We start from the raw sequence: 27,379 nt of genomic DNA, 5'->3' as shown, positions 1-27,379 counted from the left end.
TGAATGGCACCCAAACGCCTCGCTATCTTTCCTTCAACAGAGTGGTCCAGACTGCAAGAAACTAGTTACCAGCTAATAACAAGCCGACTGGACAGTTTGGTATCCATTTTTTCCGTTTCCACTGTGAAAAGTTGTGGATGGTACCAATGGAACCGTTCTGTACCGTCCCCATTTTTGGTCCCCCCTCTGTTGGGGTACCTAGCACACAGATCTGGTACTAAAAGGTGGAGCTGTGAACACTGCAGTCTGTTGATTGGTCAATAGAGGACGGTCACTCTGCTCAGGGCTGAGTTGTGGCTGGTTTTGAGGCTCATGTAACCACTGTTCATACTGTGGAGAGTTTTATTAGTAGACTGTAACTATAAATTAAAGGATGTTTTGCTGCCTCTCACAGCAGCTGGAGTCAAAGAAAAAATAACTTAATTCACTGGGCCGACTGCCGGCGACATTTAAGGTGGAACGTTAACTTGTAGTGTTACTCAGTGCATGAGCTGACGACATAAATCCATCAACACACCTTAAATATTCCATGTGACAACTTTGACCATCACAAGTTTTTATATGACTTCACTCAGAGAAAAAAAAAACGTTGCGGAGCATCGTTCCTGTGGGCTCCGGCAACACTAAACCCCTGAGCTTGCCTGAGAAGGACAAAATGCACAAATCCGCTATTTTTAAGTATCCCATGGAGAGAGACTCTCACTGCAGCCTGTTTTATTTTGTGCTGAAAATGTCGGCGTGCAGCCTCGTTCTGTGGACGATAAACGACGTGCAGACTTCCATCTGTGTCACCGGTGATGAGGAAATACAGTGAGTGCTGGACGGAGCAGTGAATGACGACAACCCCGCCCACATTTAAGAGTTTTGTTTGCAGTGGAAACACTAGGGTCTAGGTACCATGTCTGAAGGGTTACTTCTGTTTCCAAAGGTATTATACTGAAAGTGTTTGGTGGTAACAAGGCTTAAATGAGCCAGAGTTTGACATAAAAGCTAATTTTCAGCTTTTGTCAGGGCCAAATGTTGAAATTACATGTTAAAAACATCAAATCTCCCAAAGCTCACGTTATAAGAAGTGTCGTGACAAGCATCAGACAGACAACATGGTGGGGACCTCCTCTGTGCAAATAGGGAAATGGTTCCCTGACTCAATCAGGTGATTGGATAATTGATTGAATCAGTTGGTTAACTGTACTGGCATGACCAAAGCTTTCCCAAGCTGAACACACAAACTCACTGTATTGCTGCAGTTTCTCAGTGTACTCCAGCTCCGAGCCGCTGCGCTGCTTCCTGTAAACAAGCAGCAAATAAACAAAGTCACATTCACATAATCAGTCTTGACCCTTTGCAGGTACAGCGAATGAAACTAATATCTAACTTGGCTATCAGATGAAACCACAGACTGCCACGGAAGGAACTCTCAGGGCAGCTCTGTTTTTTTTTCTTCCCTCTCCCAGCTCCTGATTGAAGCTAAAGAGTAAGTATACACCCTTTGAAAGCATGTTAAAATTTAATGAGCCCCTTTGTTCAGAGTCTAACTAACAAAATGAAACATGTAGTTCAGGCTGTCAGTAATAAAAATCAAACACTTACTTAAGACAGACTACAGCGATAACCACCAAGGCTACAATGACCACCAGACCCGCGGAGGCCGAGCCGATGATGAGAGGCAGCTGGTCCTGCACCGACTTCTGAGGGTCACCTGGAGCAAACACCGCACACAGACACAAAGGAGGAGGAAATAACAGATGAAATCCTTCTTAAGAGATTAAAGGGTGGCCTGTGCTGAAAGTGTAATGGCTGCCAATTAAGGCGGCCACAAAAACTACTAAGCTTGAACCCTTATTAAGGAAACTGTAGCAGCACATCATCAGGAGCGGACTGTAAAGCAGGAGGGAGGGTGAGCGTACTGTGGAGGCTGGTGCTGAAATCCATGGGGTTGCTGTAGCGTCCGTATCCAGCAACAGTGCGAGCTCTGACCTGCACCACGTAGGGCGTGGCAGCCCTCAGCCCCTCCACCTTGGCTGAGCTGTGCTGGGATGTTACGGTGTGGGACATGGCCTGGCCCTGAAGTGAAACAAAGAACCGTTAGAGCAGCAGAGGCAAGAGTTTCCTGATGACTTTCAGATGAGGAATTTTCTGAAGAAGAAGAAATAACAATGTTTATCTCACAAATGAAAAGTTGAATTCACTATTGTTCACTTTAACACACTCAGAGGTTTTGCTGCTCCAGCTTTTCTCCCTCTGGTAAGACCCATGTTAGCTAACCTTATTGCACTGTAACCGAAAGAGTGATGCTGCATTCAGGTGCTACACGGATGGTCCTATTTCTAAAGTTGGAAAGTGTTCTTCCAACTTCGATGTTCAGGAGCTTTTAAGTCCTAATGTGGAAACAACATGAACGCCACAACACAGATGTGTTGTAGTTCATTGCTCAGAGATGTTGCTATCCAAGTATGGTCAAACAGTTTGAACTGGAACATTCCCTAAAACCACAAAAATTGCTTTACCTTTGTTTTCAGAATTAATGCTAATAAACACCTTTTCTAACTTTGCAGGTTCACTCTATGTTGATACCAACTAAGGGTCACAACCATATACCATATTACTACTTACATGTTAGCAAGAACTTAAATGCCAAACATGATTTAATAAAAACATTTCTTAACATCAACCAAACATTTACTTTCGTCTGTCATGTTTCTGTACAATATGACATCAACTCGGAAAGTCATAAACCCCAAATTTTCGCCAACTTTCTGAGTTGTTGTTCTGATTTGAGTGTGCGTTCATGTGATTTCCACAGATGGGAACTCATTTATCCGATTATTCCAACACCACATGACTGCAGGGCAAGTATGCTGACTTAACCTCTCATCTTGCGCTTCATTTAAGCGGCACGGTGGTGTGCACTTGTGTCAGTGTGGGTTTTTCCAGGTTCTCTAGCTTCCTCCCACAGTCCAAAGATATACAGGTTAATTGGTGACTCTAAATTGCCGTAGGTGTGAATGGTTGTCTGTCTCTTTAGCCCCTTTTACACTGCCAGATTTTTGGCGAATGTTGGGCCATTTTGCCGGCAAGCTGCAAGTGTTTAGACACACAGAGCCGGATTGGCAAGTTGATCCGAAGTGCCCAATTTTCTGCCTCGTAGGGTGGCGGGAGGGGCTGTTGAAGACTTGTGGGAGGAGCTGTTGATGACGCTGCACGTGCGAGCCACTGGCGGTGGATAAACAGGAAACAGCTGATAGCAGGAATTAGCGAGCAGCTAGTAGCAAGAGGGAAACGCAAACCTGACAAACACTGTAAAGATGAGCAACTGGGGAGACAAGGAATTGTGCGCCCACCTTGTCCTCACAAACGAAGAGGCCATTAACCGTCAAATGACGGGAACGGTGAAGAACAGGCTGACTTACGAGAGAACCACCGAGGGACTGACCAGCCGCGGCTTCCCTCTGAGTACGTCACTGTTTATGCCAGGCGCTGAGCTACACATTTTGTTACTTACATGCCCCCCATTGCCCCGAAAAAGGTGCATTCTGTATGAACAAAAGTAGGCAGGCGGCATTTTGCCACACTCCCCGATTTTGTTTTTATACCGCCAATGCTGAAAGAAGACTGATTGGGCTTTCCTGCAAATTTGCACATTCCTATTTAAAAAGGGCTTATGTGTCAGCCCTGTGATAGTCTGGTGACCTGTCCAGGGTGTACCCCTCCTCTTGCCCAATATCAGGTGGGATAGGCTCCAGCCACCCCGTGACCCCAAGTGGTTACGGAAAATTAATGAATGAATCATAGACTGTATAAAGGACTGTGTAAAAATAAACACTTAGATGCAGGACATTCAGTCCCAACACACAGCCTGGTGTCAAAGTCTCTGACATCCTGACATCCTCGATCTTTCTTTTTCTGTTTTCCCTCTTGTCAGCAGTCAACATGGATGAAGAGAAACTCACTTAATGTCAGCTGGGATAGGCTCCAGACCCCCCATGACCCTTAACAGGATAAGCGATTACGGAAAATGAATGCCATTTGCAGTTTTTCTTACATTATGTGAAAGGTTATCCACAGAAGATTACTGTAACAATGTCATTACACACACAAAAAAATCCATGACTTTTATAAGCTTTCAATGATTTTTACTAATTCCATGACTTTTCCAGGCCTGGAAAATGTGACTGTGGAATTCCATGACTTTGGGAAGTACGCCTAATTTATATACAACCGGTATTTCTTTTAAGCTACATATTGCTAACCAACATTACTGAGTGAGTTTGCTTATTTCATGACTCTTCTCTAATTGTGCTACTGTTACACAACATTTTAACATTCACCCCGATCCTGTACTTGTCACTTTTATCAAAAGTGACAAAGTCCAACACCTCTTTCTAACAAACAGCAAGTGATTGAACTCTGTCGGAGGGAAAACAAAAAATTCTCCAGATTTACTATGACCAATATCGCAGCCCAAGGAGGGGATGAGACCTTTCGTTTGGCGCAGGTGTGATTTCTCCCTTTGCAAATGATTAAGTGTCTATTTATTCAGAATTCATGTAATAGTCTTAAGTTTCAATCATTTTCTCTTCATCCATGTTGACAGCTGACTGGAGGGAAAACAGAAACATCAAGGACGCCAGGACATCAGTGTAGATTCTTTTATCTAAGTGTATGTTTTTACACAGTCTATGATTCGTTCAATCATTTTCTGTAACTGCTTATCCTATTAGGGGTCACAGGGATGCTGGAGCCTATCCCAGCTGACACTGGGTGAGAGGCAGGGTACACCCTGGACAGGTCACCAGACTATCACAGGACTGACACATAGAGACAGACAACCATTCACACTCACATTCACACCTACGGACAATTTAGAGTCACCAATTAACCTGCATGTCCTTGGACTGTGGGAGGAAGCTGGAGTACCCAGAGAGAAACCCACGCTGACACGGGGGGGAACATGCAAACTACACACAGAGTGGCTCCCCCACCAGGAACACTCTTGCTGTGAGGCCACAATGCTAACCACTGCACCACCATGCTGCCAGTCTATGATTTTGACCAGTTTAAATAAGTTGAAGGTGGAAAAGTTTGTCAAAACTTTGCAAAAATAAAGCTAGGGCGAGTGATTTTTCAAACAAGCATCACGGTCAGCTTGCTCACTGACACAGAGAGCAGGTTAGGATGTCTTCATTGGAAAAAAAACTGACACAATCTGCTTGTTTGCATTGCATCAGTTAGGAAGAGGTCTAAGGCTGTGTTCAGAAGTTGCAATATTTAATCACTTAGCACCGTTCAGTAGTTCATTATTCTGAACAAGCGTTGAACTAATAAGAAACATAACTTACATCACAGTTTAGCTGAACAGTTCTTTCAGTCAGCAGCAACTGGAGCTCCAATACACCAAGCTACATTCAGCCAACTCAACTCGGAGTTGGGGCTTTTGTTAAAGATTTATTTTCATATGAGTATTGAACATATGAAAGTTAATTTCAAAATGCATACTTGTCCAGCAAAAAAAAAGTAGAACTGGCTCAACTTTTGCCACAATTCAATATGAAGTCATCCAGCAAATCCCTAAACTGGCTAATCAAATACATTAATACGGTAAATGCATCTTGCTGGCCTTCAAAGCCTTCAAACAAATGAACCAATTACTAAAGCTGGCCATACTGATACCAACACAAGCCCCTGCATTCTTTTAGAGCAGTGCTATATTTATTGTCCGTCTGGTTTTACCATAAAAAGTTATAAAATGGCCATTTTATATCAGCAGGGCTTTACTAGGGAATCTAATCAAAACAGTGTTGCAGCTTTTCCATCACCAGTTGCTGACTCCAACCAGCCCATACTCTCCAACAATAGGCATTTTCAGCCTCTGCCAATGTTGAAAAATGTAATATTGAAATGTGATGTGTGTGGGGGGCCCACACACATCACATTTCAATATTACATTTTTCAACATCCATAAAAATGCTTCTCTCTGCACAGAACTGGAAAAGCAGATTTTCAGAGTCAATAAGTCGAGCACTGTGACCTACATTGAGGCACTGGCTAAAAAGTCAGAGCTTACCCTCTCATGGTATTTAATCTCGTAGTCGAGGATGACCCCGTTGGGTTTCTCGGGGGGCAGCCAAGACAGGCTGAGAGTGTCTGAGGTGGACCGCATCAGATGAACGGTGGGCACTGCTGACGGTGCTGTTGGACATCAGAGAGGACACAGGTTAGAGTACACTTTAAAGGGACAGTCCACCCCAGAATCAAGAAATGTTTTTATCAGTCGGGATTGTTTTGGTGTGAGTTGCAGTGTGTTGGCGGTATCGGCTGTAGAGATGTCTGCCTTGTCTCCAGTATAATGGAACTAGATGACACTCAGCTTGTGGTGCTCAAAGCGTAAAAAAACTTTATTTAAAAACTCAACAGCAATGTCTCTTTCCAGAAAGCAAGATCCACTTATTCAAGATAATCCGCAGACCTTATTGTAAGTCGTTTCAAGCAGGAACTATTTTCTTTCTACTGAACTACACCCGCCAACTGTATCACTGCACAGAAGGAAGTGTGCATCTACTCATGGACGAGAGACTCATGCTTGTGAACGCAAGATGTAAACAATAATGGTGCCCTAGCTAGCTCAGTGGTGCTACGTGAGCTAACAGTAGATGCTTCCATCTGTGCTGTGATGTAGTTTGGGGGTGTAGTTCATCTATTGAGTTTTTTTAAATGCATTTTTGGCACTTTGAGCACCAAAAGCCAAATGCCATCTAGCCTATAGGGGTTTTCCATACTCATGTATTGGCTTGGTTTGACTGGGTTCATTACAACAGGGCGACCTGCTTAAAGGTGTGTCTTTAACTGATATCAGGCTTGTCGTGAGGGATGACTTTTAAAAGCAGCCGCTTGATCCACAGCTTAAGTACTCTATTATCTTGCTGTGAGTATTTTTCCATCGCGCAGATGGGCAGGTAAAAGAAGTTTACCTGTTGGAGGTGAGCTGCTTGCAGAGCCTGTTGTCTGCAGCTCTTCATCAACATCTCACTGTGGCTGTTTCTGCTTTCACTTTCCTCCCTGCTGTGTTAGTAGACTTGTTTTATTGACTAACAAAGTTCTGCTAATCCTGTGCTTAACAGTGAGTGTGGTTTAATTTCCTATAAATCCTTCACAATAAAAATCCCCCATTATTTTCTTATTTGAAAGCTTTTATTGTGAAGCACCAAAATGAGGAAATGTTAAGCTTTCACCAGCTGTAACTTTACACGACACCCATGCAGCTAAGAGTGAACATGAAACAGTAAAAAAAAAAAATGCTGATACCTAAAACACAAACAGGGACGCAGGAGCGAACTGAACTCCAAACCACAGAGATTCAGTTAGAAGAGCTGAAAGTACTGAGAGCTGAACACACAAGAGACTTTAGAACGCCTTTCTCTCTGGTCTCCTGTACAGACATGAGTTGAGTCTCACATGGGGGTTGTCAGGGGTCAGTCGGTGTCACCCCTGACCACTTGAAGGTGGTGGGACATGCTTTTTGCCCTACTCCAGAGATGGTCTGACTCGAGCATGGAAACTAAAATCAGTGAGGCATGGTTTGACTCGCTGCAGCAGAATGTGCCAATGAAAAAGCCCTATTGGCTCCCATATATTGGAGAGAGACAGACATGTCTACGGCTGATATCTCCAACACTCGCAACTCACACCAAAACAATCTTGAGTAATAAACAGCACTACAGGTAAGAGGGAAAAACTGTCCCTATAGGTTGTAGAAAGTTACTTCACTTGTGAGTCGGGAGATTGTCCCTTAAAGTTGCCAAGATTACTCTCTTTCGAAGTCACAAACCATCACAGTAAGATAATTATTATTCAAAATACCTCAACCTGAACGGTTTAAGAAAAATGGTACACGTGTCACCTTCACTGTTCTGCGGTTTATTGATTTGTGAGGCCTGAAAGTGACTCTACTGACAGTCATTGTCCGGGGTCCATAAACTGCAGAAAGGTGGATTAAGTGCAGGTTAACTGGGAGAGTAATTACAGTCTGTGAAAGGTGCTGAGCAGTTTGGTTGATGATGACACTGCAAATATTAAGTGGAGATGCTGAAAGGTGACATTGTCAGTGATGTAACGTTAGACGCCTGGTTGACAGTGTGCTGACAGCGGAGATATAAAGTATACTTAACATTTTATCTGCCTTTCCTGTGAGTCCCTCAGCAAAACAGAGCTCCACCTGAGAGTCCTCCATCTGTCGCTCTCCCTGAGCCCGTTCAACGATGTTTATTGTGGCTGTTCATACTGCTCTGGGTACTAAGAGCTCATTAAGACGCTCATTGACATTGACTGAACTTAGGATCCACTAACCAGCCTCTTTCATCGTGATGTTAAGTGGTATTGATCCGAGCATCTCTATGAATTAACTTGGTTTGTGGACACGTCCAGCGCCAGTGACAGATCCTCTACTACTAACCGGCTTGGTTGGTGGTGATGTTGACCGTGGAGTAGCTGGGCGAGGTGGGGTTTTTCCCAGAAACCCCGTTGACAGCCTGCACCTCGAAGCTGTAGCGGGTGTGAGCCTGCAGATTCCTCACCACCACCTTCCTCTGTCTCAGCCCCAGCCTGCGAGGGGCGATGTCCACGTTGTCGTCGCAGCGCGTGCAGGGGCTCCGGTCCCGCAGGCATTTCTTGCACACCACGTTATAGACCAGGTCGCTCCTCCCGCCTGTGTCCTCGGGTTCCTCCCACTCCAAGGACAGCGAGGTCTCGTTCACACTGGAGATAACGTTGCGAGGCGCAGAAGGGATCGCTGCACAAACACACACACACACACACGTAGGTGTTTAAGAAGGTGGGCAGACAGAGAGGAAAAATACACAACTGAGGCTTTAGTCATGTTCCCTATGCAGTGCTTACATTATCTTTGTTTTAATATGTCTGTAAGAAGGCGACATAAAGAAGCCTTTCATGTAAAGAAATCACTTTTATTCATCTTTTTAAATTTCACCTTTATTCAACAAGTTTTGTCCCACGAGAGGGGAGATCTCTTTCACAAGGGAGACGTAGACATGAATAGCAGCAACACAGAGTTTCAGCAATTAACATGATTTGAGTAACATTGAAAATGATCAGATAACACATTTGCACACCGGAGATGTACCTGAATCCCAATACATTACTTGGTAAAGCACAGATAATGAGGTGTAAACAGACAAAGTATGACTGACATGTTTTTTTCAGCCACTCTGTTCCTTCAAATTGATTCATATCACTGTGGATGACCACAAAATATAAATGCCCATTCTGTTTGCAACATACTGCTTTGATTTCACTAACTAGTCGAATCATTTACTATATAGTACTGAAAAGTGAGCACCATATTCTGCAAACGCCCCCACACAGAAGGGAGCAGGCTGAGAGCTTAGCGCTAGTGATGTACAGGTCAGGGTTTTTTTAATACAGACTGGTTAAGAGCCAACTTTATGCTTTATAGTGGCAAAAACTGTCAGTGCTGAGGATAGAAACAAGGACAGAGACGACACTGAGCGCTAAGGCACCCACCAAGGTGTACGTGTGTTTGAGAGAGCCAAAGAGAGAGTGAGAAGGCCTGGAGTGGAAGGTGGACTATTGCAAGCAATGTCTTAGAGAAATTATTAGTAACTGGGAACTTTCTAGTAAGCTTGAGTGAACCCACTTGGCAGGGAGGTCATCATAGTAGTGCTGCCCCTGACTAAAGAATTTTCCTAGTCAACCAATAGTCGTCATTTAGGGCCATTAGTCGACTAGTCGCCCGCATGTTTACGATATTAATTTAATTATTAAATTGTATATTTTGGGCGGGGCAACACAACGGTTTGAGTTGAAGGTGTGAGAAAGAATAGTATCAGTAACATTGTTAACACTGTGCTACATTACAGAGAAATACAAAACCGTACTAATGAACGAAGTGCACGTCACACACTGAGCGAGCCCCCTGTTAATGACGCTGTCAGCATAGCAGTAATGATTGTGCTAAGTTACATGTCTCAGACGATATGTCATGTTTGTAGTCGATGAATGCGTCGACTAATGACCTTTCTGCTCAACTAACATTTGGTCGACTATTAGGGGGCAGCCCTGCATCATAGTTCCTAGTTTTCCCTCAAGGAAACAAGAAGCCAAGTGTGGCAGCTTGATGTCTTTCAAACCCTCGCAACATATACATCTAAATGATGCTTAAAACCTGTCATTTTAGTTGTAGTCTGTGTTAATGTCCTCCATTTAAAAACCAAGTAGAAAATATATACATACCCAGGATTACTGGAATTTAAAGCCCCTTTTACATTGCTTTTCAAGGAGGGATTTTCATGCTGTTATGCCGCCTCACTGTTCTGTAAAAAGGTACAATTGCGGAAAGCGGGGACAGAGTTGTCTTGTCTTTCAGGCGGCATCAGAGATAGTAACAGCACCAATGTCTGTATAAAAAGGACAGCCGACAGGACGGGGTCATGGGCGGCACAGGTGTGACATTGCAACGACGTGTTATGCATACAACCCACCACATAAAATGTAGCTGATAGCAGTGAGAGGCTAACTCAAATAAGTTGAACAGCAGCTGAAATGAGGTCTGGGAGCCCCTTAGTGTCCGAGCAGAGGCAGGATCAGTCGCCATATAACAGGGACGGTAAGTGATTGTTATTACCACGTCAATGGTAGGCGTTAGACACAGATACAGAGACAGATAATTCCGTTGGTTGAACAGATACAGATAATGACGTCTCTGTACACCCCGACTGCACGCAGACATCCTGGGCTCAGCAGATTTCACCATAGTTTTATACTCATTCGGTTACACAGTCAAAGAGTATTCTTTTTATGAAATCCTTTTGGACAAATAAATGTGTTAGATTGCTTAACATGCCCCCAACAAATCCTCAGGCATGAAAACAGGTAAAACCATAACAACAAGGCAGAATCCTTCCTGGTACAAATTAATAAATCAATATATTCTGAGACAGGAGGATAAATACGACTTGTCATGCACAAGCAGAACTCCACTGTTCATCACTAAGTCATGTTCCTTTATGAAAAGCACAATCCCACACAGCTCTGCACTGTAACTCGCGTCCATCGCTATGCATAACCCCTCCTGGTGCTCGTGAAACTCGGCTAATCCACTCTTGATAGAAATTCATGTTCTTGTATCAGTATAACCCAAGGCCACCTCAGTTCAATAAGAAGTGCTGCGTTTTGAGTGAGGAGTGTTTGAAACCTGGATAAAGTATGATAACCGCAGAGGGAGGCAACAAAGATTGGTTTGCTTTTCATCCTTTTAAAGTGAAAGAAGAGAAGGGCTCTCCTTCTAAGCTTCCAGCGGCAGAAAGTCTAACCTGTCTCAAAGCAGAGAGGGGGGAAAAGAAAAGGAGGTTCTCAGGCCATCAGCTCTTGTCGGCCAAATCTGCCTGTCCTCTGAGTTCAGCCCCTCGGCCGGCTTGCCCTGAGCAGCGTTTCGCTCGCCCTGTCATTTCTAATTAGGCACACACAGTTCAGAGTGGAGGCTCTTCTAATTGGACACCCGTCTAAAACACACGCTGAGCCCAAGCTGCCGGCCATTGACTGGCTGAGCCTCTCTTGTGCAACACACCGCTTCCAACACAAAGCACAGGCTGCTTGGCACAGGCTCTGACAGACCGCAGGGACAGAACTGTCAGGCCTGTGTGTTTGTGTGTGTTTGCGTGTTGAGTCGGAGGTGGTGCTTGAGTCCCTGCCCGCCTGTCTGTGCGCGCTGGTCAATGTCAGAGTCCACAGTGTTCCTGTGACAAGAATCTGGGGAAGACAGTTGCGGGGCCCTGTGTGTCATTTAACGCGGCGAAAGGCCCCTGGGGGGTGATTTTACACGGTCAAGGCAGCACATGTCGCTCTCCATCAGCACGTTCGCTGCAACTTCTCTCAGAGGCCTGTCCGTGCAGAACAAACGTGGACGCTGCGGTCAGCACCAGACTGGACTAGTTACCACCAAACAGAAAATTTCCATTTGAAACATGGACCAACTCCCAGGGGAAATATCTGATTCTTTAGCTACTAAACACTCCGCTATGTGCACCAGCTAATCGCTAACTTTATGTCTTCTGTTTGATGCTGAGGAGGTAGCGTGAAGTCCTCTCACTGAAAACTGAGAGGTTCATCACTACATGCGATCCCTTTCACACTGTCATATTGATTTACATTGTCATTTCATTTAAATCTGTTGTTTCTGTTCATTCAAGTTGAGGCCAAAAACTACACTGTAATACTCTATTTCATGTTTTTCTACTTGTTAGTTGCTCTCTGCAGCCAGCACACCAGCATTTCACTACACATTGTACTGTCCTGTAATCGTATATGTGATGAAGTCAAACAAACACCACGGACATGTACGCAGATTTCTTAGCAAAACATTTCAAATTTAAGATTTTACTTAGACTTTAAAGGGACAGTTCACCCCCAAATCAAAAATACATATTCTTCCTCTTACCTGTAGTGCCATTTATCTATCTAGATAGTTTTGGTGTGAGTTGCTGAGTGTTGTAGATATCAGCCCTAGAGATGTCTGCCTTCTCTCCAATATAATGGAACTAGATGGCACTCAGTTTGTGGTGCTCAAAGCGCCAAAAAATATATATATTTGAAAAACTCAACAGCAATGTCTCTTTTTAGAAATCATGGTAAGATAATCTCAAAATAATCCCCAGACCTTGTTGTGAGCAGTTTAATTAAGAGTGCATCTACTCATGGACAAGAGGCTGGTGCTCATGACAGTGTGAGATGTAAATGTTAGTGGCGGCTGAGCTATAACATTAGCTAGCTCGGTGGTGCTAGGTGAGCTAGCAGCTAGCAGTAGATGCACGCTTCCTTCTGTTATACAGTTGGCAGGTGTAGTTTGGTCAAAAAAAAAAAAAAAAAAAAGTTCCACATGAAACTGCTCACAACAAGGTCTGTGGATTATCTTGAGTAAACGAGTCATGATTTCTGTAAAGAGACATTGATGTTGACTAGGTCGTGGAATCAATACTTCATACCTTTAAGACATCGACTGAAATAACCCAGTAGCAAGTAGTATGAAAACTGCTCCAGTCAACGATCCTTTTTGTGGCTAGATCTAGAAATAAAAAATTGTTTGTATGGTTTTGTTTGCATGTGTGATTGGCCCATGACTGCAGCAGCTACAACCCATACAGCCTGTGGTGTGGTGAACTCAAGGACAGTGTGTTTGTCACCATAACATTCACATGTATGGGTATGGAATGAAGTACTCTGCTGGTATCAGTATCACTTTAAGGGGCCTGGTATTGGTACTGATATCATAATTTAAAAAAAATAAAAAATACCCAGCCCCAGTGTTGGGTTGTTCAAATTTCGGCGCTTTGAGCACAACAAGCTGAGCGCCATCTACTTCCATTATATTGGAGAGAAGACAGACAGCTGTACGGCCGATATCACCAGCACTAAGCGACTCGCACCTAAACAACCTAGGTTTATACATAGCACTACAGGTAAGAGGGAAAGTATGTATTTTTGATTTTGGTGTGAACTGTTCTTTTAAACACAATGACAGATGAAACCTGGCACTGATTATTCACCAACTGTTTCCACTCGTCCGACTTTTCTCAGCTAAGTTGAAGATTTTTAGCCTGTGCAGTGGAGGATGACTTACTGGTGCAGGCGGAGTCAGGGGGGTCGCTGTCAGAGCGGTAGAAACCACTCTGGCAGGGACAAATGCTCGCGCCTCGTGCGCTGGTGCGACTGTTGGACGGGCAGGGAGCGCAGGATCCCTCCCCGAATTTGGATTTGAAGGTCCCTGGGATGCAAGCTGGATGGGCGGGAGAGAAAACAAAAAGGACAATGAGAACAAAACAAAACAAAGACACTCTGTGCTGTCACTTATCTAAAAGACAAGCGGCTGTCACATCTGTCACACAACAAAAACTGTTCCTGTGAAGCACCTGCGACGCTCAATATTTATGCAGAGAAGAGCTGATTCGTACGTGCGAGATGGCGAACACTTAAGCATGAGGTCTTATCTATACATTTGCATGTGCTCTTTCATTTTCACTCCCTCCACCGGGTGACATTAATCTCCCCCAAAAAGAGAGCCGGGATGACAGCTAAGTTTCATGTTGAAGAGGAGGAAAAGGAGGATGAAGATGAAGATAGACCGCTGACAGGAGATTGCTGTTGTCAGACAAACAGGGATGGAGAATGCTTCGGAGAAAAGGGATACACCCTAAACCCATCAATCAGTGTCTGCTGTGTCCTCAGCTCTCCAAACCACACGGCTGAATACAAACAAGGCCTCCACATGCATGCAGAACAGCTCCATAATAAGCCAATAAATCAATTCAAATGAAGGGGACATCAGAGCAGACGTAAATTAGCTCAGGAGAGTTATCAGGAAAATATACAAAGTGCTGTAATCTCAGACGATGTGTCCAAGCGATTAATTTGAATTCCAAAGTGTCACGCTGAAGGTTGGCTGATATCGAGTCTTAAGGATAAACCAGCATAAGCCCGCACTAAAGAAGGATTCAGATAAAGGGGATTAGCAGCAAAAGGTCTGGATATATCCGCCTCCAGAGCCCCACTTTTTACTGTTTGCCACATTCCTAACTGGTGGTGTAAAAGCGGGGTCTCTGGCAAACATCTGTCCTGTCAGCGTGAGGGCTCATAAAACCCCCAGCCAGCGAGAGATAGAGTGTGATTAACTAGTTAGGCTAAGTGGTCTTTCAGTTTGAGCACAAGTTCCACCCTAATTCCCAACAATGGCACTTTTAGGAAAATCAGCGCAGCTAATGGCCGCCGCATTGTAGCTCTAAAACCGTGCAATAAAAAGCCAAGATGAATTTTTTTTCTCCCATAATTCAGTGAGACCTTTAGGCTCTACACTCTGTGATCTGATTTATTTTTCTTCTATTACACAGTGCATCATCATTTTCTTTTATTTGTTTGTTTTCCTCGCCTGTTTTTGAGAGGGTGCTGAATCACACCTCAGTCTTGCTTCAATCCATTAACCTCTTTGGAGGGCACGATGATTCTCCTGTTTTCGATACACTAATGTTTCCCTCTCCAATGCCCCCCCTCCACATCTATTGTCTCCTCTTCTTCCCCTCCTCTTCTCTCCATCTCATGCGGCGTTTGGCTGCGAGCGAGCGGCCAGACTGAGGTAAGAAATGAAATGTCTGAGTGATTAATGTTAGCGTGGCAGTGTTGGCTCACGTTGGTCTGAATGGTGTTAATGAGTGTGGCCGCCTGTAGATTAACTAACGGGAGGCCGCGGAGGAAATTACACTTCCTCATCGCAAACCGCTGGCTGAAGCCCTGGAGAGCTTTTTATCAGGCGCTGGCGGCAAGCTTTTAACCTTGAGCCGCCAAATGGCAACGAATGAGCTCTCCGGCGCATGTTAGACACTATTTCTCACGCCCAGGTGAGAAGAGGCTTCGCTTGTCTGTCTTTGACTTCCTGCAGCCCCCCTCCTTTCTTTTCATTCTTCTCCTTTTGGCTGCTGTTCCCATCCCATCTCTGGCAATTCACACCTTTTAATCTCCCTTTCTCTGTTAATATCTCTTTTCTCTGGACTCTGGACGCCTTTCCCTTCTATTATCTGCATTTTTCTCGCACAATCTATTAGCTCTCTATTTTGTGCCTTCCCGCTATCTTTCTCTCCCTCCCCGTCCTGCTCTCGCAATATTTGTATGCTGCTCCTCTCTGCAACACCTCATTAATTCATACTCTCCTCCACCCTCCTTCACCCCCTTTCAGGAGCCACACAATAAATGCAGAGAAGAGGGCACAGACTGAGGTGACTTGCACTGAGCATATAAAGGAGGTTTGGTTAAATAAAAGTCCAAATGTCTGTTAAACACACATACCCTGGCACTGAGTGCCATCCGCAGAGGGTTCAAAGCCAGCGACGCAGGTGCACGAGCCCACAGGGACCATCCACTCCCCGTCCCCGTTGCAGTACAGCTTCAGAGGGACGGACACCTCCATAGCGTTGGTCACACAGGCCCCAGGAGCGATCACTAAGGAGGTGGCTTCTGCCCCCGTGGCGGTCTCAGGGAAGACTGCGAAATTGGCAATAGTAGTGGAGCACTTCTTGAAGAAAACCCTGACTGAGATGAGAGACATGCAGGCGCCCAGGTCCTGGAATGCCAGGTAGAAGCCAGCCTTGGAGAGGGGGCCAAAGCTGCGCACTTTGGTGTTGATCCTACCTGCCTCCAGCAGAGAGAAACTCTCATCTGGGGCAATAGTATCCACCTTCACATAAGGGTTCTCCCTCCACAGAGGGCTGGTGTCTGTAGCTGTGTCCCCCTCGGACTCATAGTAAAACAGATTAAAAGTCTCTTTGCAGGAGCCGGGGATGTTGGGGATGCTGGCACAGTCACGGACGGAGAACTTGAGCTCCACGTAGACACGCAGCACGCCCTTGCGGGGGATAAAGTCTGTCCTGAGCCAGTTGTTCTGGTTGGGCTTTTGGACATTACACACCTGGTAGGTTCTGATTGGGCTCATGGAGTCGTCGTAGCCGCTAACCTCCTCCCACTGTGGAGACAACAGAGAGGCACTGTGACAGAGGAAGAGATGACAGCAGGGAGTCTGGAACAACTAAATACTGCAAGCTGATAAAGACAAAGCAGAGAAGAGAAGGTTCAGGGATAAAATTAGACTAAATCGAATTGATTATCTAATGCGTTTTATTAATGCGACAGCGGTTCTATTTCTCATTCAGCAACAACTGAGCTGCAGAAACTCCCCTATCCAATATGTTGTTAATTAAAATTGAGCAATGTTAAACGCGGTGCATCCTAATGCAAACCACTCAAGCATAGAGGGCATCCAAAACAGCAAAGTGACGCCTGCTATAAACAGAGTATAAAAAATGCAGCACATGCACGCCAACACACACGTTCCCACAGTGCGGCTGTGTACATGTGGCCTGTGAGGAATAATTTGCAGCTAAAATGCTTCTAATTACATGAATCATTCAGAAAATTCCAATCATTATGGACTATTAATAGAAAACATTTTCCCATTAAAACACATTTCATGCATTAGGCCTGTTTGTCTAACAGTCGAGATGCTGATCACATGGTGGAGGTTTGTAAAAAAGATGAATGTTTCGCAGCTAAGATCATCACAAATGTGTCGGTTAGGCATTAATCAAAATCTGTGTACACACCTATATACAGCAGCGCTCGTAGCTTTAACTGCTGCAGTGCAATCAAAATGGCCTCAAGAGGAGACTCGGTTTCTATATCATATAAATGTGTTATCTGTGCTGGAAGAGATATGAGAGCATAAAACTGTTCACTTTAAATGGAAACTTTCCCTGTACATATATATAATGCAAACAGTGAGTTATTTATTAAAATGGCCATCTAAATGCAATGCTGTCAGTGTGATTGCACCGTGGCAGCACTCCTGAGCACTTCAGGTTATAATGCTGAATATATTATATACTGTATATATTTTCCCAAGCCTACACATAAAACCCGAGAGCAGATATTTGCATCTGTTGTAGTTAATATACCAGACAGGCTGCTGTCTCTGTACATCACGAGGCTTTAAAAATAGCCATTTAAAGCTGGGGTAGGCAGTTTTATTGTGGTGTCATTGGGCAAATATCCTACTGAGCATATTGTAATTCAAGTGCACTGAGAGAAAACAGGATTTCTGCCCCTCCTCTTGGCTCTGCTTTCAGGCTTTAGAAAATCTTGCCCTTGGCAGGAGACTTGGGCCAATCAAAGGTCGTGTCAGAGAGAGGGCGTTCCTGTTGGCTGTTCTATAAATGAGGATGCGTGTGCACGTCCCCTCCGTGAAGGCCTGAATCAATGGTGAAGAATTCTGCATTGAAAGTTGCTATTCCAGTATTGGCAACAACTGCCTGCACTGCAAAGCGACCCAAAAGAGGAGGATGGACTTGTCAAGAAGAGAGTGTAAAAGCCCAGACACACCAAACCGACAGAAAAGAACTAGTGGAGAGGAAGGCTGCCTCACGTCGTCTGTGTCTCGGCCAAAAAGTTGCAATGAAGACACCACAAAGACTACATCCGACGGCCAACTGGCACGTACATTTTGCACCTGCGTGAAAGGAAATAACTCTCCATACCAGCACGCGACAGTGGTCTGCGTTTGACATTCAAATGGGAACTGGTTTCAAGTCGCTAGTTACCCAGTTAGAACATTAACAACACAACTGGTTGTTGAAAGAACAAAGGATGTTGTCCATGTGGCAGTGAACAATAACACAAACCACTACGAACCGTTTCTGCTAAAGAGCTAAAATGACTAAAAAAATGTGTTTCATTCTCATGCCTTTTGACTTTGGGCTTTAGTTTACCTTCCTCACTTCCGTTTCTTTTCAGGCTACAGCATCTCTGACGCCACAAGGGCCAACAAGGGCCCACTAGTGCTAACATTGCTGGACATACCACAAAACTGCATCTTTATGCTCACATTTATGTAGCGAACGCTAGCTAGAGCCTCAAATCACAGCGTGTCCTCCGCCTCACTCTCCGCCACTACAGACCAATTTGCCACACTTAAGGATTCAAGCTGCTACAGACCACCTCGCCAGGAGGAGAGTGGGCAGCAGCTACTGAGACAAAATCGCTGTCAGCGGCTGCAGCAACACGAATCCAACTATTGCAAACCCCAGCTCTGGGTGACCAACAGCCCCGACTCCCTGCCAGATCAGCAAACTTTCTGTTGCTGCCATTACACAGGTTAAAGCAGGCACTGCCACTGGCCACCAGCTCGCTGTAACACCCATCTCTAGGGGTGAGGGATTTGTGCTTGTTAAATTCAAGCTGCTAAAGACCACCTCATCACGAGGAGAGCAGGCAGCAGCAACTAAGACGGAGCCCCAGTCAGTGGCCGCAGCAACTCGAATTATGCAAGTGGCAAACTTTCTGTTGCTGCCATTACACAAATTAAAGCTGGCGGTGACACTGGCCACCAGTTCGCTGTGACACCCATTGCTGGGAGGGGGGAGTTTGTGCTGGCCGAATTCAAGCTACTACAGCCGCAGATCAAACGTCCGTCTCCAGAGCGGCTGCCTGCTCTCCTCCTGTGTAAGCAGTCCACATCAGCGGAGGAGCAAGATGGAGAAAATGTGGGGTGGCTAATGTTAGCTAGCTAATTCTTGTCTCATTTGTGGTCTGATAAACAGAGAGAGGGAAAGCGGAGCACAGAGGTGCGGAGCGAATGAGCTGTGTCCGACTGTACGATGAAGTAAGACTAAATAAATCAGTGTATGGGAAACACTGGGTTACTGTATAAAACACGTGCATATGCCCGTGGTCACGTAGTGGGAGGGGCTTAGGACAGAGCGGGGAGAGCTGCAGGAGGACAGTGTATTTTTTTATTTTTTATTTTTTTACGTTTTCCAGCTTTGTGCCTACCCCAGCTTTAAGGACTGGACTTTAAGGTGACAGGGACATGACCTTTGTCTGTGTGTCAGTATAGAAAAAATCATGTCAATGTAAAGCTTTATATGTTGTTAAAACTTAACTGTTGTTCTGTGTATACTGACTAACATTACAGGCGATGATAAATGGCTTCACTGGTCAATACATTTAGTCCATTAGGAAATAACCTTGTGAGAAGTCAATCTTTTTTGATTTTTTTCCTAATTCCCTCTTGGACAGAATGCTTCGTTTCCATAACAAATGAGCGTCCCAGAAATTGATTATTTCAACTGGAAGAAAATAATGCATAACTCATCTCACGTCGCTGGGGCTCCTGTGCAATTTATTCCCAAACGATGAGCCCAAGAGTCAGCATTAGGTGTCGTAAATCACCAGCAACACGTTGATGCACTACCTGACAAATATGATAATTGCCGGCCCCCGAACGTATGGGCTTGCCAGGAGTGAGAAGAGGGGCTGCCTCGCCAGTCGTGACATATGACTTCATGGATGCTAGGACATTCAGAGCCGGCCCTTGTGAAGGGGGAAATAGCAGGAGGAGGGCTGCCGAAGATCGTTTCCATGGAAACCCACCATTTCCATTGACTGACTTTGCGCTCACGTAGCGAAGACAAATTACACTGGCTGGGAGTGGGGGAGGTCTGTCAGGCTGTTAGCCCTGGGGTCAAATTCATGTTGTTTTATTTTCTCACCATTCCTATAGGGGGGATCAACTGAAAACCTTAATTTCTGCCAGTAATGCGCTCTTGGGCCCATATTATAAAAGACACAGACACATGCTTTCAATTATAAGGCTCTCTATCCTGGGGAGCCATGCAAGGTAGAGCCTACCTAGTAGCCCTTCCACACTGTGGGGATTTGCTCCGTGTATCTGCTCGTTTGTTTGTTTAAAGTACAATATTCCTTCGTCAAGCTTTCTTTTTTCCTAAATACTGGAAATCTCTGATTTCTTCCACACATAATGTTACACAGTGTGTTTCTCATTAGCTTTTTAGTATCCAGGAAAGCAAACATACACTGCAAAAACAAAGATATAAAACAGTAGGAGGTGTGCTGTTCAAGGCAGACTGGGCTCTATTAACAAGCAAATGGAACAAATGCTGTTAAATGAAGAGAAGGGTGGGGGGGGGTTGGGGGGGCACAAAACAAACACACACAAACTCACCCCACTCTCTGGGAACGTGGTCCATGCCAGCTCTGTGGTTGCCCACCGACTGTCCATAAGAGTTTCTGCAAATTAAGAGTAAGAGGTAGGTTGACAAACCTGGATCAAATGGTGTGTGTGGGGGGGGGGGGGGGGGTGAACCAAATTGTTGCACAGCATTAAGGAGCACACACACGTTCCCTCTGCCTGACAAAAGGATGCAGGTAAAGCTTCTCTCTCCCTCTCTTTTCATAACCTCCACCCACATGCACTCAGTTTTTGAAAGCACTGACAATCATGGCATATCTGTGATGCCGCCTAATTAAGGCTTTCTCTCTCCGTGTGTTTGGCACCTGCAAATGCACTCCTTTCAATATTCATTTGTGGAACTAAGAACAAGGCATCCTCCGAGATGCCTTGGGACGGGAAATATTCCATTAACTTGCAGCGGTTCAGAGAGGTCATATAAGCGCACTGATAGTTAACAGATCACCCGAAACACCAGAAGGCGCCGCAAACGTGACGCCTCTCGACTGAAATGTGACAAATCTGAGTAAACAGGTGATCTGAGGCAGTTGTTTGCGTGAAGGTGAGAGCCAGGCAGGGAGTGGCTGAGAATAAACAGCAGGATCAATGAATATTGTTGCTGCGCTGTCAATCAGTCGTCACCTGACTGGAGGTCTGGTGAGTTCATTACACCCCAGAAGGCGCGACTCCTCTCTAGGTCCTCTATATACAGCCGTGGCCGCGTCGACTCCCATTGTTCTGTTGTTGTTAGCACATAATTACTGAAACAATTACACTTTCTTCATGGAGACTCAATGACACGACGCCTGCTGTGCACCATTTGCTCACACGTCGTTGATAGCAGTGCCGAGGGAGGGTGTGAGAGCGTAAACAAATAGCATGACCTGTGTAGAACAACAGAGAGAGCTTTATCTAACAAACATGGCCGCTCTGGTGCCAGTGTTTTTAGACATTTTGCTTTACAGACAGTTACAGTAAGAGTGTTGCTGTTTGATGGAGTGGATGGATCAGTGGTCCATCTGTAGCTGCTGAGCTGGAGATATGTGCAGTGTTTATAGTCTGTGCTGCGTGTTCATTAGAGAAACCACAATGGTTTTTCTCCTTTTTAGAGGACGAGAGATAATGGATAGCGATCTGTGCATCCAACAGGACAGATTACATCTGTGGTGTTTAACTGGGCTCCGTGTGGTCACGCTCACACTGCAGTTACAGACCAGATCAAAAGCCAGTGGGAAGATGTGTAAATGAAAACAAGGAGACGACAGACCGCTAGTGACAGTATGGGATGTTCTCAGAGTGTTTTGTTCTTTTAAAACATTCTAAGTTTGACCACCTCCTCAAGAAAATGAAAAAATCTCTCATACTGTACAATAGGGTTGCAGCTGTACCAGTTTCACTCTGTGGTATGAACAGTTCTCATACGGCAGGGGTGGCCAAACTATGGCCCGCAGGCCAACTGCAACCCTTGGCCCCTTTTTAAATGGCCCAGGCAAATTTTTAAAAAATTAACTAGAATATGGCTCAATTATATTTCTAATAAATTGCCTAGCCTAGTTTAAACACTATGTTGCTGACAGCTTGAATAATTACTACTATCAACTTCTTAATTTAAATGAATGAATGAACAACTTTTATTTTTTAATACATCTGGAGAAACAAATATTATTTCACACAAATTTCCTCACAGTCAGAAACCGAAAAAGGACTAAGCTGAAGCACCAGGCTTATCTTTGTCTGTCCTATATCGACCAAAGTATGACCCAGAATATCAACAATACCAAAGAAAGGAAACAAATAAATTAATAACTGAATACATTACACTCTGAATTATAACCCTTAATTATTTTACATTTTAATTATTTTGCATTTTAACTACTTAACTATTTCAACTCAGCACTGAGTCGATTCCATCGTTTGACTCCCAAAACTGAAACACATCTGTATTTTACACTGATTCTCACTTTACACGTTTCACAAATAAACAACCCTCTTAAATTATAGTTTCCTCCTCTTAATTAAAAAAAAAAATAATACAGACAGGAAGGCTTTAATTCATGGTTCGAAAAAGTATTTCCAATGTGTCTGGAAATTTTAGGGTGTAGCATGCTATAAACATTTGATTAGTAGTAGTAGTAACTTGCTTTATGTATTTTTATAAGAGCTCTTTTCTGAAGTTTAATTATAGGATATATATTTGTTTTATATGCATTTACAAGTGAACAGTCACATTTCTTATTCTTGTTTTTGAACACTGAATTTGAACACTGAATGTCACTTCTTCACCCACAATGATTGATTATAAGCCGATAAAAGCATTTGCCTCATCAAACATGGCGGCGGACCTGAAAACGCGGAAGATAGTGAAATACTTTTTGTTATATGGCCACACTAATAAACTACTGTAATATCAAACAAGCTGTTGAGTAGTTTTGTGTTGATTTTTTAAATTTTTCTATGGCACTGACACTGATTTATTTGTCGTGTATCTGGTCTCAAACTTCACATTTCCTATTGTTTTGCCTGTGACTCCTTACATGTTTTTGTATATGGCCCGTAATTTTCACTTAGGCTATAATACAGCATTTGTTTAACCATAAAACCGTCTGTTTTCATTCCTTTAAGGATCAATGTAACTGATAATGATAACAATACTTAAATTGTGTAATACTGTGAAACTGATATTTTCTGGGTTAATGCAATGTAAAAATTTGATGCCTTTGCAACCCTAAAAAACACCAGAGAGAGACCATATCATTACTTTGCATCTCACAAGTACGTTTTCAGTCGCTGGACTCAAGTCTCAAGTCAAGACACGCAAGTCCAAAGTTCTAAACTTTGAGTTTTGAGTACTTAAAAAATGATAATGTGCTCTCCAGCATATGTAAATGGTTTATAAAAAATGTTTTTGGAAGCTGTCATATCTGTCTGTAACTTTTGATCCACTTTGTGCACTTCTGTGTATTGCAGTTTGTTTTTGTGACCACTGTGTAGTTTTTGTATGTGAACGAAATTATCTTTGGTATCATTGTTTCCAAATGGCGCTCAGTAATCTAACATTAGCTCTTCATGGTTCTGTCCTGCAAGTTGACTAAATGCTGTCGAACTGTTTCAAAGAAACTTGATTATCCGGGGAATTAAGTGTTGACTTGCTGGGAATGAATCATGTTGAGTTAATTTGGAAAACGAATTGATTCGTGGCACATTTGTGGTTTTGGGGGAAGATCAGTGAGTGCTTTCAAGTCAAAAGGCTCAAGTCCAAGTGAAGTCATGAGTCATTGGTGTTAAAGCCCAAGTGTTGCAAGTCTTCTTTCATTTTGTCAAGTTCTAACAAAGTCAAATTTGTGACTTGAGTCTGATTCGAGTCCAAGTCATGTGACTCCGGTCCACACCTCTGCAAAACACATACCTCAAGGGATAGTTTAACCTTTTGGAAACTTGGTTTCTTGCAGAGTTAGATAAGATGATTGACACCACTCTCATGTCTGCTAAATATGAAGCTACCGCTAGCAGCCAGCTAATTTAAGTTAGGATAAAAACTGGAAGCACGGGGGAACAGCTAGCCTGGTCAGCTAGCTAACAAAATGTACCCACCAGCACCTATGAAGCTAAATGATTAACATCAGGGATGCACAACAGTATCAGCACGTCATCAGTATTGTTCGATATCGGCTTTGAAATGAACTGATCAGAATCGGCCAACACGCTTTTACTTATTTGGCACAATGAATGAATATTACATACATAGAAAAGTATTGTTTCATGTCTCCATCTGCAGGTGGGGCATCACGATGAGAGTATGCATGCATAATGTGATGATAATTCTACTACAGAAAAGACTTGATGATCCCTAAAATTAGGTGGGGAAAAATAGTGGATATATTGATATCAGTATCAGTTATGGGTCAAATGAGTTGTTACATATCAGCACATCAGGTATCAGCAAAAAATCCAGTGTCTTGCATCCCATAACACTATGTTTGTTTAATTTGTACAAAACTGAAGTGTTAAAACAACAAATCACCATTTTGTGTAACTTCTGGACCAAGCTAGACTAGCTTTCCCCGTTTTCAGTTTTTGTGCTAAGCTAAGTTAGCCTCTTACTTCATTAACCAATAGACATAAGAGTGGTAAATCCTCTCATACGCTCAACAAGAAAGCAAATAAGCACATTTCCTAAAACTACAGCACGATGCAAAATAGGATGACCAGGTCACGCTGTAATGCATTTGCAATCTGCAGCATTTTTATCCCTTGTCCTCTCTCCACATATTCACACAATGTCCTGCATTTTGATTGGCTCTAGTTTTCAAAAGTCAAACCACTGCAGGACAGACACTTTCCTAAAATCTGGCCTTTATCCAATGGCAGTGAAGACAGCAGGGAAGGCTGTCATCTCGGGGCTGTTTGTAAATGTCAATCAAACCGAACACCCGTGGGTCAAGTGCAGGTTTCCCATCAGGGGACATTTTGGGTCACGACAAAGTCACAAGCAATGCAGATTTAGGCAAAATATGATGGAAACTAACACAAAGAAAAATCTACTTATAGCTGGGTGAAGCTGGTGGAAGGCGATTCTCAGAGACATTTCACAATGGGGGAATAAAATGTGAAGCAGTGCTGTTCATATTTTTTGTAAGTTAGACAGACATTATATGAAAAATGTTAGACCACCTCTCAGCATAAATCATGTGTCTCTCATTTGATTTGTCAGGATCTGCTCACCCTAATCTGTGATGATTTAAAACATGAATTAATGCCCGATGCATCATGAATTCCTGTTTATCACCATTAAGAAGAGATTAAACCACTATGAGTTTATGTGATCAGTTAATTCCTAATGGATCGTCTGCATACCAGTTTGATGTAAACATCTTAAATACTTTAATGAGAACAGGTACATCTCTGTGTTCAAGCTGATCAAGTGAGTGTCTCTGAAAAGTGCCTTTCTGTAACTGGATCCCAGCTCATTTGACGGCATATAAATTAGAGAATAGAGTCCCTTTGAATTAACGATCATTAAGTGACGATCCATTAAGAATGAACTAATCACATGAGCTCATGGTCACTTGATAATTTCTTAATGGCGAGCATTAGTGAGGCATTTGATTTGTACCGGGAGTACTTTTATGTTTCAAGAAATGAAAAGTTTGAATAAACAGATGCTGCATAATGTAAAAATAATTACAGTCAAAAAGGAGTAAGTGGCTGCCTCCGTCTTTGTTGACAATAGAGACCACGTTTACCTCTGCATAATGTTTAGTAATAAGTCATATTCATGCACAAAGATCATGTATATTTACGGGCAGGGCTTTAAGTACAAAAGCAAGTCCTGTTAGTAATTTGTAAAAGCTTTCTCTGTCTTTTCTACGTGTGAGCGACAGCAGTTAACAACTCCGCTTGTCGAGCACAAATATACGATTGTGAACAAGGTTTTTTTACTGATTAGCACGACTTGAGCCAGAGAGGGGGAACTAATCAGGGAAATCAGAGGCTGTTGTCTTTGCTTGGCTACACTCGGCCCTCCGTGGCACACAGCTGAGTGAATGCTCCCGGACTACATGCCGCTGATCCAGCCCATCCCTTGGGTGCCTGATCCGGTGCGTCGCCCCTTCCTTCTCACGGTTGCCCAACGGCAACAGAGGCAGAATCGCTCAGCCTCAACTAACAACAGGCCGGAGCTGATGCTCCTTTAAACAGGCTTCACCTCACACAATGCGCATGCAGGGGCAGCAGCAGGTTGACCATCATACATGTGTAGAAAGCCGGGTTCAAGCCCCTGTGAAAGCTGGATTCCACTCCGCTCAAGCATTCTTGAGCAAGACACTGAACTCCTGGCAGCTCGAGAGGTGCTCCTCTATCCAAGCGTGACCTTTGACCTCCCTGTGGAGAAGGAGAGGACAGAATCTCTCTCCAAAGATTTTTAAGAATCATTCTGCAAAGACTATTATTAGCCAGCAGGAGTGGATGATTCTGTATATCCTCAAGCTCAACATCTGAGCCCAGGCTCATGTGTTGCTCTGAAGCATTCCTTTATCAGCTGCTCAAGGGAAATTCAACGTTTTTACTCTGTTATTTTACATACTAAGGCCCAGACACACCAAAACCAACATCAAAGAACTAAAGGTGACGAAGGCCGACTGTTGTGTCACCTCACGCCGCCTGTGTCTCAGCTGAAAAGTCACGCTTGAAAACACTACAAAGACTACAGCCTACAACGAACTAGCACGTACATTCTGTGCCTGCGTGAGAGGAAATAAGTCTTCATACCATCAGGCAGCGGCAGTCTGTATTCGTCATTCAAAAAGGGAAACGTGCAGATCTACAGGACGGATTCAAGACGCTAGTTAGCTAGTTAGCACATTAACAACACAACCTGATGTTGAAAGAACAAACTATATTTCCCGTGCGCTACAATTATGAACTGTTTTTACTAAAGACCTCAGTGGCTAAATGAAGAATCGTAGCTAATATAACCATGGGTGGGTTACTAAACATGCATCCCAGGCACAGGCCCAGGGGCTGAAAGTGTCAGGGGCCCTGTTCTAACCTTTATCTGCAAAATGTCACTCGAAGAGACACATACTGTAAAGGAAGAGATTCAAAATGACCACAAATACACACAATGACTATGAACTGATGCAAAATAGCTGCAGAGTCACAAAGAGACTCACAATGAAAATGAAAAAGGCAAAACAACAACAAACAGACCGAAGTGACCAAAAAGAGATGCAAAGCAACTACAAAGAAATGCAATATGACCTCAATGAGGCACAAAACAACTACAGA

The 27,379-nt window shown here is 43.8% G+C and overlaps 1 protein-coding gene across 1 annotated transcript in view; it reads right to left on the bottom strand.

The window, feature by feature from the left end:
- Window positions 1–27,379, bottom strand: part of ephb3a (eph receptor B3a) — a 51,258-nt gene that overhangs the window by 19,023 nt on the left and 4,856 nt on the right. The window contains exons 2-9 of the mRNA XM_033650837.2: window positions 20,588–20,652; window positions 15,862–16,534; window positions 13,649–13,804; window positions 8,450–8,785; window positions 6,065–6,189; window positions 1,908–2,064; window positions 1,591–1,699; window positions 1,235–1,287 (exon numbers count right to left, since the gene is read on the bottom strand). Coding sequence (XP_033506728.1) covers window positions 1,235–1,287; window positions 1,591–1,699; window positions 1,908–2,064; window positions 6,065–6,189; window positions 8,450–8,785; window positions 13,649–13,804; window positions 15,862–16,534; window positions 20,588–20,652 — 1,674 coding nt within the window. The remainder of the gene's footprint in view (window positions 1–1,234; window positions 1,288–1,590; window positions 1,700–1,907; window positions 2,065–6,064; window positions 6,190–8,449; window positions 8,786–13,648; window positions 13,805–15,861; window positions 16,535–20,587; window positions 20,653–27,379) is intronic.

This window comes from Epinephelus lanceolatus, chromosome 12 (assembly GCF_041903045.1).
Source record: "Epinephelus lanceolatus isolate andai-2023 chromosome 12, ASM4190304v1, whole genome shotgun sequence".
Lineage (NCBI taxonomy): Eukaryota > Metazoa > Chordata > Actinopteri > Perciformes > Serranidae > Epinephelus > Epinephelus lanceolatus.
Note: the sequence above shows the minus strand (reverse complement) of the source record. Positions and strands in the feature narration are given on the sequence as shown.